We start from the raw sequence: 12,930 nt of genomic DNA, 5'->3' as shown, positions 1-12,930 counted from the left end.
GCAAAGCCCACATAATGATACCTTATGTGAATTATCTGGTAATCATTGGCTGCACTTCGAAAGGTCAGCAGCAAACAGGGTCAGCTTTGAGCATCGCATTACAACGCTTCACCTGCTTGCAACATGGTGCCAGGGGTAATGCTTTGGCTCCATGCTTCGCTCCACACAGTTCAATAAACTGCGAAACACTGACACAAATCACATTAAAAGGCCTTTAGAGTTGTGATTAATGGCTATTTATTACTTGGATTTTAGTAGTAAGTAATAAATAATTCCTGGCAAATATTTATTCAAATAAAGTACCAAAAAAAATAAAAAAATTCTGTGGGGTTTTGGATTTCCCATTGTTTGGGACAACGTTTAAATACAACAGCGGTTTTATGGCAATGAACATTCAATTCACATGGAAATTAAATGTATAATATATATTAATGTATAAAATAAAATAAATGAGTTATTGCTAAACTTAGACTATGATTCAAAAGTTTGGGAATGTTTTTGTAAAAAGTGTCTTGAAGGGATAGTTCACCCCCCAAAAAAATAATATTCTGTCATTAATTACTCACCCTCATGTTGTTCCAAACCCGCATGTCTTTCGATCATCTTCAAAACACAAATTAAGATACTTTTGATGAATTCCGAGAGCTGTCTGACCCTCCCATATACAGCAAGGATCCTTACATGATCAAGGTCCAGAAACATAGCAAGGAAATCTGTAAAATAACCCTTGCGACATTAGGGGTTCGACCATAATTTTACGAAGCTACGAGAAGTTGCTGAACGTGGATACTCTCCAAAATGGCACCAGGGTGATGCAGAGGAGACAAATTGTTGAATAAAGTTGTTATATAGTATTCTCGTACCTTCGTAAAATTCTGGTTGATCCCCTAATGTCACATAGACTACTTTGTCCTTGCTATGTTTCTGGACCTTGATCGTGTAAGGACACTTGCTGTCTATGGGAGGGTCAGAGAGCTCACGCGATGCATCAAAAATATCTTAATTTGTGTTCCGAAGATGAACGGAGGTCTTACGGGTTTGGAACTACATGAGGGTAAGTAATTAATGGAAGAATTGTAATTTTTTTGGTGAACTACCCCTTTGAGGCCTGTTCACACCAAGAATGATAACGATAAAGATAACTATAAAGATAACCATATTAGCGTTCACAGTAATGAACAATATCATGGATTCAGATTGGGTGTCAAAAATTTTTTTCTGAAAGTGATTCCAGTGTTATAATTTCTTTGTGGATTTATTGCTATAGCTATGGCATGGACTCTGCTATACTTTTAATATTAAGAACAATTTTTAGAACTATATCTTTATTGTTATCTTTATAGTTACCTTCCTTAGTGTGAACAGGCCTTTATGGTCACCAAGGCTGCATTCATCTGAACAAAAATACTGTAAAAGTTGTCAGATATTATAACAATTCAAAATTACATTTTTTATCTTAATATATTTAAAAAATATATATAATTTTATGTCATGGCAAAGCTGAATTTTCAATGTCATTAGTCCAGTCTTCAGTGTCACATGGTCCATATTATTATTTTTAGTAGAAGTCATATTAGTAGTAGTATTACTAAAGTGTGGAAGTATTTTTTGATGATTCTTTGATGAACAGAAATTTAATTCAAGCAGAATTTATTTCAGAACAGAATTTATTTGAAATAGAAATCTTTTGTAAAATGATTAATGTATATTAGTTTTATAGTTTATATACATTTTCAGACATATCTGATGGGTCTTGCAACAAAAGCATGGGATGTTTCACATAGGATAAAAATGCTCTGAAACGTTGTCCCTATAGTGTACAGTAACTGCAGTTGATATTTTCACCAAAGATGGTTTCTTATCTAAGCAGAGATTGATGTCACTGTGATTACTACTCTGTTCCCTCCACATGTTCAAACACAGAGTATTTGCTGTGTGTGCTTCAACCCTGTTTTCTCTGGATGTGTGCCATGTTTGTGTTTTCATTGGCTTCAAACGTCTATAATTGAGTGTGGTGAACGCAAGTGCAGTCGACCAACCAGGGTTTCGAGTTAGGTCAGTGTGTATCAGATGGGTCTCTGCTGAATACAGGAAGTAGAATCCTCACAGCTGGCTCACAGACACAGCCCTGTTTGTTAAACAATAAGGTAATTAAGGCTTTGTGGGACTGCAATGTTGATTCTCTTCAATGGAGGGGGAAAAAAAGAAACGTCCTGAGAGGGTGGGGAAGTGAGACTGATGTGAACAATGCGGGAGGTGTGTTGTTGTATAAATCATTGCCGTTTTTCTCATTAATCATTTACACTCGCAGTGGCGTGTACGTGAGTTTGTGAACGTGCGTTTGTTTTGAGCCGACACGCAGGGGGTCTGTGTGACCTTTCCTCGCTGTCTCTAAGCAGGTGTCTTCGTGTAATCTCCAGGCTCCTCCACCACGGCACGGCGGTTTCATCCCTACGCCCTCCCTTCCATTCACCCCCTCCTGTTCCCCTTGTGTGCGAGTAATGATTTTCTTAACCTTTTCTCTTGCTTATTAAGGGCCCTGTCAAAATGTTTAAATGCTTATGCTAATCAGGCACGGTCTGAGTCCGGCAGAGTGGGGGGGAAGTGTGTTATCCCAAAACAATTATGGATGGAGAGAGTGTCTTAATCTGGCAGAAGGACAAGGAAGAGTTTGTGATGGAGGTGCCATGTAGAGAAAGAGGACTGTGTGATGCTGGTGATATTTAAAGGGAAAGTCCACTCTGAAATGAAAAACTATTATTATTTGGTCTTCTTTCATGTTGTTTCAAATGTGCATTGCTGTTTTTCAGTAGATTTTTACAAAAAGAAAACTCTTTACACAACTGTTTTTTTTTTTTGTAAATTTTCGTGTTGTTTTAGGAGTTCTACATGATCACTAGGGGTAGGAATCGCAAGGTACCTCACGATACGATACGAATCACGGTAAAGTGCTCACAATACGATTATATCACAAATACAGCGATTCTGCAATAATTTATATATTGCTAGACAATTCTATAATGATACATCACAATATATGTCTATGAAAACAAAATACCTGTGAAAAGGTTAAGTGCAAGTTTTCTCTCTTTATTCAAGTCCAAACTGATAGAAAACTGCACAAAAAGTGCGAGCAGAGAGGTTAGGCTACTCATGGACTCAATATGCGCTCTGCAATGAAAACCTAGCATTCCAGCCTACATTCCAAGCTGATAGCTATTCCATGGCAGTTTTTTAGTTCTCATCTATATAAATATAAAACGCCAGTGCATCTCTGATCTGTTGTTGGTCTACCATTACGCTCGTATTTCTTCTTCGCTGTGAATTACAGTTTCTGTTCATCTGACCATTCGCAATCACAAGTATTTTGTAGATACTACTGCTCCGGTAAGCCAGAGTGGTAAACAGCCACTGTGAAGGTATGTATTTTGATCTTTTGTACGTTTAAAAAAAATATTGATTCTTGGTGCCAGAGTATCAATAATGTCTCACAGCTGGAAATATTGTGATAAATCGACACATTGATTCATCGTCCCACCCCTAATGATCACTATGAAGTTTTGTTGCACATTATGACTAAGATTCTTCAGAATGTCTCTTCGTGTTTCCGTGGAGGGGTAAAAGAGACATGTTTTAAGTGACATGAGAGAAACTAAATAATAAATGTTCCCTTTTTTTGGTGAGCTATTTCTTTAAGACCATAAAATTTGGAATTAAACATAGGAATCAGTGTTAGCATTTCAAGGTATTGGGTTTTCAAACCAGACTCATCGAAAAATCACACCTGGGACGATATTTTTTAAATAATATTACTGCATGTTTTTTCAAAGTGAAATGTCCAGAGAGTTGTGCTAAAAGCATGTTCTGTTTTATTCTAAACAGATGAACAGGAATCTAGTTGTTTAATTGTTGCATGCATCACAGTTCGGAAATGAAATGGACAGTGTGGGTCTAAAAGGTTAATGTTCAATTGCAATTGAAAATAACACCACCTACATTAAACCTCAAGGAAGTTTTGAGCTCTTTTATCATGTTTTCTGTTTCACGGTATTGTACCCAACACTTCAAAATTGCAAGTGCAATGCTGAACCAGGTGAGCTGCTGAGCAAGTTTACTATGTCAGAAAAGCCATGCATATGGAGCGGTTATGTGATACAGCAATCAAAAGGTATTAGTTTAATTCAATTCAATGCAATTCAAGGTTATTTGTATAGCACCTTTCACTATGCAAATCATTGCAATGCAGCTTTACAGAAAATGTAAGTTTCTACGTTATATTTAGTAATATCTTATAATTGTTGATTATGTAAATTTTATGTCCATATGGCAAAAATGTATGCTAAAAAATTAAGCAGTTCGTTAATGTCATGTAATCAAACAGACGGTAATTATTATACGTTTGTAACCACCCAGGTTACTAGTGGGCAGTAGCAGAGACAGAATAATAGAACAAATAATAACATCAGAAGTATGAAAAACGCTGCCAGAAATATTATATACCTGTAATAAAAATAAAGGAAGAAAGAAAAAAGTAGAGGTTTAGTACATGCTTAATGATAAACAGCTATAACATTTAAATTAGTGAATCAACTATCAACAAAGAAAGACAGAAGTAAAATTATCAACTTACCTTGAAGAGGGATATTACCATAAAGCCCTGTAAAGAAAGAAAGCAGTACAAATCGTTACTATTGAATGTAAAAAAAACAACTGAGGTTTACAAAAAAAAAAAATATTTTTGTGGTTATTGTTAAAATATAATATTTTCTTGTTACCTCAAACCCTGTATCCGAGCTGTTCACTGCTGTTGCATCTTCTCCCTCCTCGGACGAATCTAATCTGTTGAGTTTACCGGTCTATCGATTAGAATAATTTACGACATATTCGAGTGTCACAGGTTAGTCAAACCTATACCAAAATTTGGTAGTTTTGTATGTTTTCTGTGGGTTTGCATCATCTGAGGTCTTCTGAGGGGTTGGCATCATCACCTCTCAGGTGTTCGGTCATCTCAGGTCTTTTATAAAGGTGCCATAGAATGCATTGATCCAATATTTTGTTCTCTGGTGTCTGATGAAGTGTGTATGTGAAGTTTTATCTCAAAATAGGTTAGGTTAGGCACGCAGTAGCTAAACCATATAGGGCCTTGAAAGTAAGTAGTAATATTTTGTAACTGATACGGAACTTAATAGGTAGCCAGTGCAGATTTTCTTGACTTGGTAAGGGCTCTGGCAGCTGCATTTTGGACCACATGTAGTTTGTTTATTGAAGATGCAGGACAACCACCTAGCTGTGCAGTCAAGTCCAGTGTAGAGGTCATGAATGCATGAACTAACTTTCTGCATCAGAAACTAGTAGCATGTTCCGTAACTTGGCAATGTTTCTAAGATGGAAGAATGCTGTTTTTGTAGCATGGGAAATATGATTTTAAAAAGACAAGTTGCTGTCTAATATAACAACCAAATTTTTGACTGTAGAGAAACTAACAGTACATTGGTCTAGATGCAAATTGTAATCTATGAGATTCTGTATGCTTTTTTTTTTTTTTTTTTTTTTTTAAGCCGGACCCACACTGTGCAATTTTTTAAAAGTCCTTTAGGATTGTACTTGTCAGACTGTACGAGCATGATGATCATGTCACATTGTGAGATCTCAGTTGTCATTAATGTCAGACTGTACGACATGCAAAAAAACTTTTCCGAAGTTCTACATTATCAACCCATACACGTTCAGTGACTGCGAGCAGCAGCACAACCGGTGTTTATAATAGCGAAGGCAACAAATTATATGAATTCCGTGAGCAGAGGACGAGAGCGCCGGAGTTTATGCGGTTAAAAGACCGCATTTCTGACACTGCCAAAAGTTGGTGAACATCACAAACTAACAATCAAAGACTACAGATTTTAGCCTAAGATTATAGGAACCTTTTAGGATTTTCTAAATTTGTCTCAGATGACCAAATCGTGGCCAAAATCGTTCAGTGTGAGCCGGGCTTTAGATAATTTAGAAGTTTCATCTGGTCTTTTTGAAATATATAGTTAAGTATCATCAGCATAATGGAAACTAATCCCGTATTTTGTAATAATATTAGAGGGGGGCAATATGTATATTGAAAATAGCAGAGGGCCTAGGACAGATCCTTGTGGCATTCCATACTGGATTTAATTGAGATTATTCCACATTTAAATAGACAAAGTGATAGTGATCAGAAAGGTAGGATCTAAACCATCTTAAAGCTTGCCCTTGAATACCTGTATAGTTTCGTAATTGATCTATGAGTATTTCATGATCTTTAGTGTCGAACGCAGAACTAAGGTCAAGTAAAACTAGCAATGAGATACAGCTTTGGTCTGACTCAAGAAGCAAATAATTTGTAATTTTAACAAGTGCAGTTTCTGTGCAATGATGGGGCCTGAAACCTGAAATTCTTCATAGATATAATTTTTTTGCAGGAAGGAGCACAATTGAGCAGACGTGACTTTTTCTAAAATTTTAGACATAAATTGAAGATTTGAAATGGGTCTGTAATTTGCCAGTTCACTAGGATCTAGTTGTGGTTTCTTAATAAGAAGCTTAATAACCGACAGCTTGAATGGTTTTGGGACGTGCCCTAGAGATAACAATGAGTTAATAATATTGGGAAGTGTTTCTTCTGCTACAGGTAACAACTGTTTCAGTAATTTAGTGGGGTACAGGATCTAATAAAATTGTTGGTTTAGATGCAGTGATAAGTTTATTAAGATCTCCCTGTCCTAGTTGTGCAGCACTGCAGTTTTATAGTGGGTTTAATGAATGAAGCTGAATTACAAGACGCTGTTGATTCTACATTTGTTATTGTATTTCTGATGCTATCTATTTTATCAGTGAAGAAATTCATAAAGTCTTCACTACTAAACTGTGAGTGAATATTTTGTTTGGGTGACGTCTGATTATTTGTTCATCTAGCCACTGTGCTAAATAAAAACCTGGGATTGTTTTGGTTATTTTTCTATTAGTTTGCGGATATGCTATGCCCCAGCAGCTTTTAGAGAATAAAAAATTATGAATAAAAGTTGTTAGTGATTAACTTCCACTAATTTTCATCTGGAAACAGCAGTGAATTTTATGTATACAGGTAGGTATGTTTTTCATGTGGAGTTAAAGCCCTGATTTACCAGTGTTGTGGGGTTTTGATCTATTTAGCTTCAAACTTTAAACTGTCCTTCTTTCTTTTGACCCTTCTCTCATCACATTCCTGCTATTTACTTGTCATCCAATTACCATAGTTCTCTTCATCTTCTTGTGACTGACATCATCTCTGTGATGTCCTGTGTGTTGTCTGTAGGGGCCATGCTGCTGGGATGATGTCCTTCTCCCTAACAAGATTCATGGAGTATGTCAGTCACAGGACTGTGATGGCACAGTTGCGGTGAGTCTGCAACAATTTTATTGTGTTATTATGTTAAGTATTAGTTTCCCACTTTCCAGAATGAAAAAGCCCCTTAAACCAACAAAAGATAGTTAGTTGAGACCAGACAAGCTTGTTAGGCTGTACTATTTTTGTGCTGTTAAAGTAAATTTAGACACTTATAAGTTGGTGAGGCTGGGATACTGAACATCAGGTTGGCTGGAAGAAGGAGTTTTTTAACGATAGAGAAAGCAGAAGAGGACAGGAATCTTTGAAAGACATTGGAAATAGACCTGCAACACAACACTGGGTTCAAACCAGAATTTCAAGGTCACACTTTTTATCATTACATAGTCACTAACATTTTACCAAAGCTGTCAACATACTACATTCAACCACAATTTATTCATTTTTACAAAGCCAGATTTTTAGTCCAGACACCATTTTTTATTGTGCCTTTTTGTCCATCTAGCGCTGTATTGCTGGGCAGACAAAAATGACCATCCACTGGTTGGACTAAATTGGTAGCTTTATCCCAGCTGGGTCCAATATTACCACCCTCAAACTGCAAATCCATAAAAAACACTGCAGTTGGGTTGTTTGAGACTGTTCGTGGGGGTTTGCCGGGCATGATTACATCTCATTTGTGCTTCTTGCAGGAGTTCTACCTGAAATGTGCTGCCCACCCCACCTGTGATAATGACACTTCAGTAGCACTGGACTTGATAATGCCCAACACACGCAGAGTGCCCTGCATCGCCTGCACTGACATCATGTGAGTAGCTCTTGGTTTTCCCCATGTGTCTGTAGCTAAACCCATTATAGAGGTCGAAATGTGTCTACACAACAATGAACCAATCAGACAGTTAATTACAACATTAATCTCACCACGTCCTAAACAAGCCTGATGCTATAAATCAACAAACGATATAAGCTTTTGTGCTAACCAGCCACAATTACAAACAATGCTATTGGATTCTATTAGGGCTGTGAATTGATTAAAACCTATAAATAAAAAACCACAGCTACAAATATATATAGACATTAAATCCTCAAATTAATGTGTACTGGAAGAAATGTTAACACTGGAGCAAAAAATAAAAATAAATCAAAGATTATTAGAATATATTTTACAAGAAAATAGTATTTCAGTCTTTCTACATTTGTTAAATTTACTGTCAGTTATAAAATTTACTATAAACTTGAAATTTTTCCTACCTCAGTTTTTTTTCAGTGTAAGGATTTACTTTGAAACAATTTTCACAAATTTTACAAACAATTACAAATAAATGACAAGTAATGTATTTTTTTTTAAATATACATATATATATATATATATATATATATATTAAGATGCAATCTAGGAAAACCCAACACATGGTGAAATTTGATCTTTTTTAGGTTTTTAGACCTGGATTGTTCTGAAATGCCTGGGCAAAGTCTGTCACCAATGTATTTCTGTAAATTTTTCTTACATGACTGCGTTCCCAAACACCAGACATCCACCTCTGAAAGCAATGACAGCATTTATTGTGTTTCATCTCGCTCTGAGGCACAAGTTATTCCTTAAATATGAAAATTATTATATTCAGTGGCTTCTCCTACTTTTCTTAGTGATATTTAGTGGCAGTTTATCAGAAAGTGATGATTTTGTTCTTTTTGACTAGTTGGATGGAAACTAATTTATCCGTAAAAGTTTTATGTGATATTCCAGTTTTGCGCATAAGATAAATTTGCATATTTTGATGGAAACATAGCAGACATAGACAAGATGGGAAAAGTAACTTTCAAAACAATTTGACAGAGCAGTTTGGAGACTTTCTGATTGATCCATCAGTAAGAAAATATGAAATACCTGCAACACATTGTACAAGTAAACTAAAGATTGATACAAACATTCTGAAAGACAGGCTGCTCATACACCTGAACATACATGCGCCTCCAGCTGTGCGGCCCTTCAATCGGCAATTGAAATTTTTCAGGAAAGAGCCAGTGCTAAGTGTGTCCTGCCAATGAAGGTCAGCTATTAGCGGGGCGGTCTTGTGGAATGTTCCTACCTGCTGCTCTTGCACGGAGGGTCAGGCGGGCATCAAGCGCCTGGAGAACCAGACAATAGAGCCCAATCACCAACAACCACCATTCAAATCAAGGACTGATTGAAGTAGCGGTGCAATTACTTTCCTGAGTAGAGCTTTGTTTTTCCCCCATCCTGCTCTCCACTCTTCTTCCTCCTCAGAGATCTCCATTTGTTTAAAGGGCACTGACAAGGACGCAGCCAGTCTGTTACAATAGAAGCGGGAGAGAGGGTCAGATAGGGGGAACACTGTGTTAGCAAGTTGACTTCCAGTCAAGTGAGTCTGTGTTTGAGAGTCAAGGGGGACTTCTGGAGAAATTGGCATGAGATTTCAGATGGCGGTTTCTTTGCTTACTACACTAAAGTATCAAGGGTCTTTGAGATAATTTTATGTTTTCTGAAGGATTTGAACAAGCAGCATATCTAAACAAGCTCTCTATCTCCCCCCATTTTCCCTGAAGCCTTCACCTCATCAAATCTCATGAAAACCCTCTAGATCATATTTCATCCCAAAATCAGAAAGACTATAAAACTCTTATTTTGGACCATTATATTTTATTAAATTGTGCCATTATTATAGCACAATGACATACATATCATTATTATTGTGCCGTATATAGGAACGTTCCACAAGACCGCCCCGCTAATAGCTGACCTTCATTGGCAGGACACACTTAGCACTGGCTCTTTCCTGAAAAATTTCAACTGCCGAATGAAGGGCCGCACAGCTGGAGGTGCATGTAGGTTCAGGTGTATGAGCAGCCTGTCTTTCAGAATGTTTGTATCAATCTTTAGTTTACTTGTACAATGTGTTGCAGGTATTTCATATTTTCTGACCCTCTCATGCCTTTTTAGCATGTTCCCTTCAAAAATTATAATTGCCATAATGCAAAAAAAAAAAAAAAACTTTAAATTGTTAAATAATTCTATTGTGATTTGCGGAGGGTGAACCAACTCCAGGGTAAGGCTAAAAGCAGCCAAATCTATTAACGACAAACATCATAAACCTGTCTTTTTAGGCAAGAACCAGACATGGGTTTCATGTATAGGCTAATAAAATGTTTAATGGGACTGAATTTGAATTTTATGTGATTACAATTTAATTAAAACATCAGAAATTGATAACGTTTCCTTCCCATGGTTATTCAAATGGTGAATAAATTATGTACAGAAATGACATTATCACTAACCTTGATCTATCGCACTCTTTCTCAAAAAAAGTATCCTTATAATCACTGAAACTATATACATTGCAAAATGAATCCCTTACTTACATTGTACGTGGCCCTACATTTGCGCTTTGTTGTTTATGATGAGAGAATTCGCGGAATTCAGTCATTGAACGTGCACAAATTCATCAAAGCAGATGAGTTTCAACGATGTCTCATCTGAACGTATCTGATTGGCCATTGCATCTCTTAAGCTTAACAGTCAACACTTACTATTACTTTACACTTTGTTAGCAACAGATGTAATAGTTTTAATTTGTTTGTGCAGGGGCATTTTGGTCCAATTTATTGGCATTTTTGCCTCAAGACCCTATTACATGTCTTGAGCCCATATTCTTTCTTTCTTTTCTGGTTGGGGGGTGGGGGGGGTATGAAAAAATGTGACCTGGACATGTTTTCCATAAAAAAATTATTGTGACAAATTTTCTATGTGACATATATCTGCTTTTCCATAAGTGTTGCCTGCTTGTCAGAGAGTGAATCTGCATTTTCATTCAGCCTGTCTGCTGTTTTTATTCAGACCAGTGTGAAACTCAACCAGTACTTATTTTATGCAACAATGCAACATACTAAGGGCCCTATTTTAACAATCTAAACGCAAAGTGTAAAGCGCATGGCGCAGGTGTACTCACTCTCAAAGTGTGTCCAAATCCACTTTTGCCATTTTAGCGACGGAAAAACGGTCCGTGCGCCAGGGCGCATTTTTAGAATGGGTTGTCCCTGTTCTCTTAAGTAATGGGTAATGGGCGTAACGTTCAATAAACCAACCAGAGTGTCATCTACCATTCCCTTTAAGAGCGAGATGCGCTCGCGCCATGTCGGATTGCTATTAACATGGCGGGATTTGTTGGCTGAAAAGCTGAACGCTTCTCAAGAGAAGAAACCGATCTGCTTGTGCGCGAAGTTAAATCGCGCGAGCAGATCACCTACGGGACAAGCAGGAATCCACCAAAGCTCCACGCGATGAGTCACTTAATATATATGTGTGTGTATTGGAACGATTGTTCAATTAATTAGCCAATTTCATTCATCATTATAAGTATAAGTATGGCCTTTTTCTCTGAGCCTGCATTCTCTGAGCCTGCATTCTCTGCTGCGCTGAGGCGCCGTAAAAGCATCGCTTCCAGCGGATTCCGGAACCGTCTTCAGCTCAACCGAGCTCGCCGGTTCGCCCTGCTTCACCGGCCCCCCCTTCCCGGTGGGCAGCGCCCGCTGTTTGCCGGCGCGTCGTCCGAGGAAGTCGATCTCAGGGCCGCGTCGGGGGAAGAGGACACGCGCTCTCTGCTAGCTTCGGGCAGTGAGGGCTGGGCAAGCTCCGAGGATCTCGTGCCTTCTGCTCAGAAGCCCAGCAGACGAGCTGACACCGAGAAGGAGCCGGGGCGAATGCTCGCGTTGGCCGCGACGAGTCTCGGCCACGAGTGGTTTGCACCAGCGCCCCCCCTCTCGTTCCCGGCTGGATGGTATTTCCCTTTCGGATGAGTGTTCTTCTCAAAGCCCGCCTCATTTCTTCCTGAGCTTCACGAAGAGGTGGCGAAGGCTTGGAACGCTCCATATTCAGCGCGAACTCGTTTGTCTGTCTCACTAGCATTCTCCACACTGATGATGCTAAAAAACAGGAACTACCAGTCACTTCCGCCGGTGGAATAGGCGATAGCGACGCACCTTTGTCTGCCCTCTGCTGGACGGCGGCAAAAGCGGTGTTGCCATCTAAAGCCTACTGTGTGACGCTGCGGCTGCACTACTCGCGATGGCTGCTTCATCGAAGTGCAGGTGTACGAGTTCCGCTGTGGCCGAGCTCTCACCCAAGCGCGCCGCTGTTTCAGTTCCAGGAATTGTGACTGTCTCAGCGTTTTCTGCAACGCGCAAGCCTGCACAGTTGCCGTTATCACAACAGCTTCAGCAACGCAGCTCGAGACCCCCGTTCTCGCTCTACCGGCCGTCGCCCCGCGCCGCGGGGACCGCGACAGAGGATTATGGTGAGGCTGGGAGCCCCGAAGCCATCCTAGGAAAGCCATCTCTGCATGCTGCATGACGCTGCGTCTGTACTACACACGATGGCTGCTTCATTGAAGCGCTGGTGTACGAGTTCCGCTGTGGCCGGGCTCTCACCTAAGCGCACCGCTGTTTCAGTTCCAGAGATTGTGACTGTTTCAGCATCTTTTGCAATGCGCAAGCCTGTACGGTTGCCCGCTTTCCTGCACACAAAGACCGTTATCACGGCTACCCAGATATTTCCCGAGAAA

At 39.0% G+C, this 12,930-nt stretch overlaps 1 protein-coding gene across 1 annotated transcript in view; it reads left to right on the top strand.

The window, feature by feature from the left end:
- prkn (parkin RBR E3 ubiquitin protein ligase) overlaps positions 1 to 12,930 on the top strand; it is a 156,249-nt gene that overhangs the window by 85,334 nt on the left and 57,985 nt on the right. The window contains exons 5-6 of the mRNA XM_059566728.1: positions 7,322 to 7,405; positions 8,044 to 8,159. Of these exons, the coding sequence (XP_059422711.1) occupies positions 7,322 to 7,405; positions 8,044 to 8,159 (200 nt within the window). The remainder of the gene's footprint in view (positions 1 to 7,321; positions 7,406 to 8,043; positions 8,160 to 12,930) is intronic.

Source organism: Carassius carassius, chromosome 14 (assembly GCF_963082965.1).
Source record: "Carassius carassius chromosome 14, fCarCar2.1, whole genome shotgun sequence".
NCBI lineage: Eukaryota > Metazoa > Chordata > Actinopteri > Cypriniformes > Cyprinidae > Carassius > Carassius carassius.
Note: the sequence above shows the minus strand (reverse complement) of the source record. Positions and strands in the feature narration are given on the sequence as shown.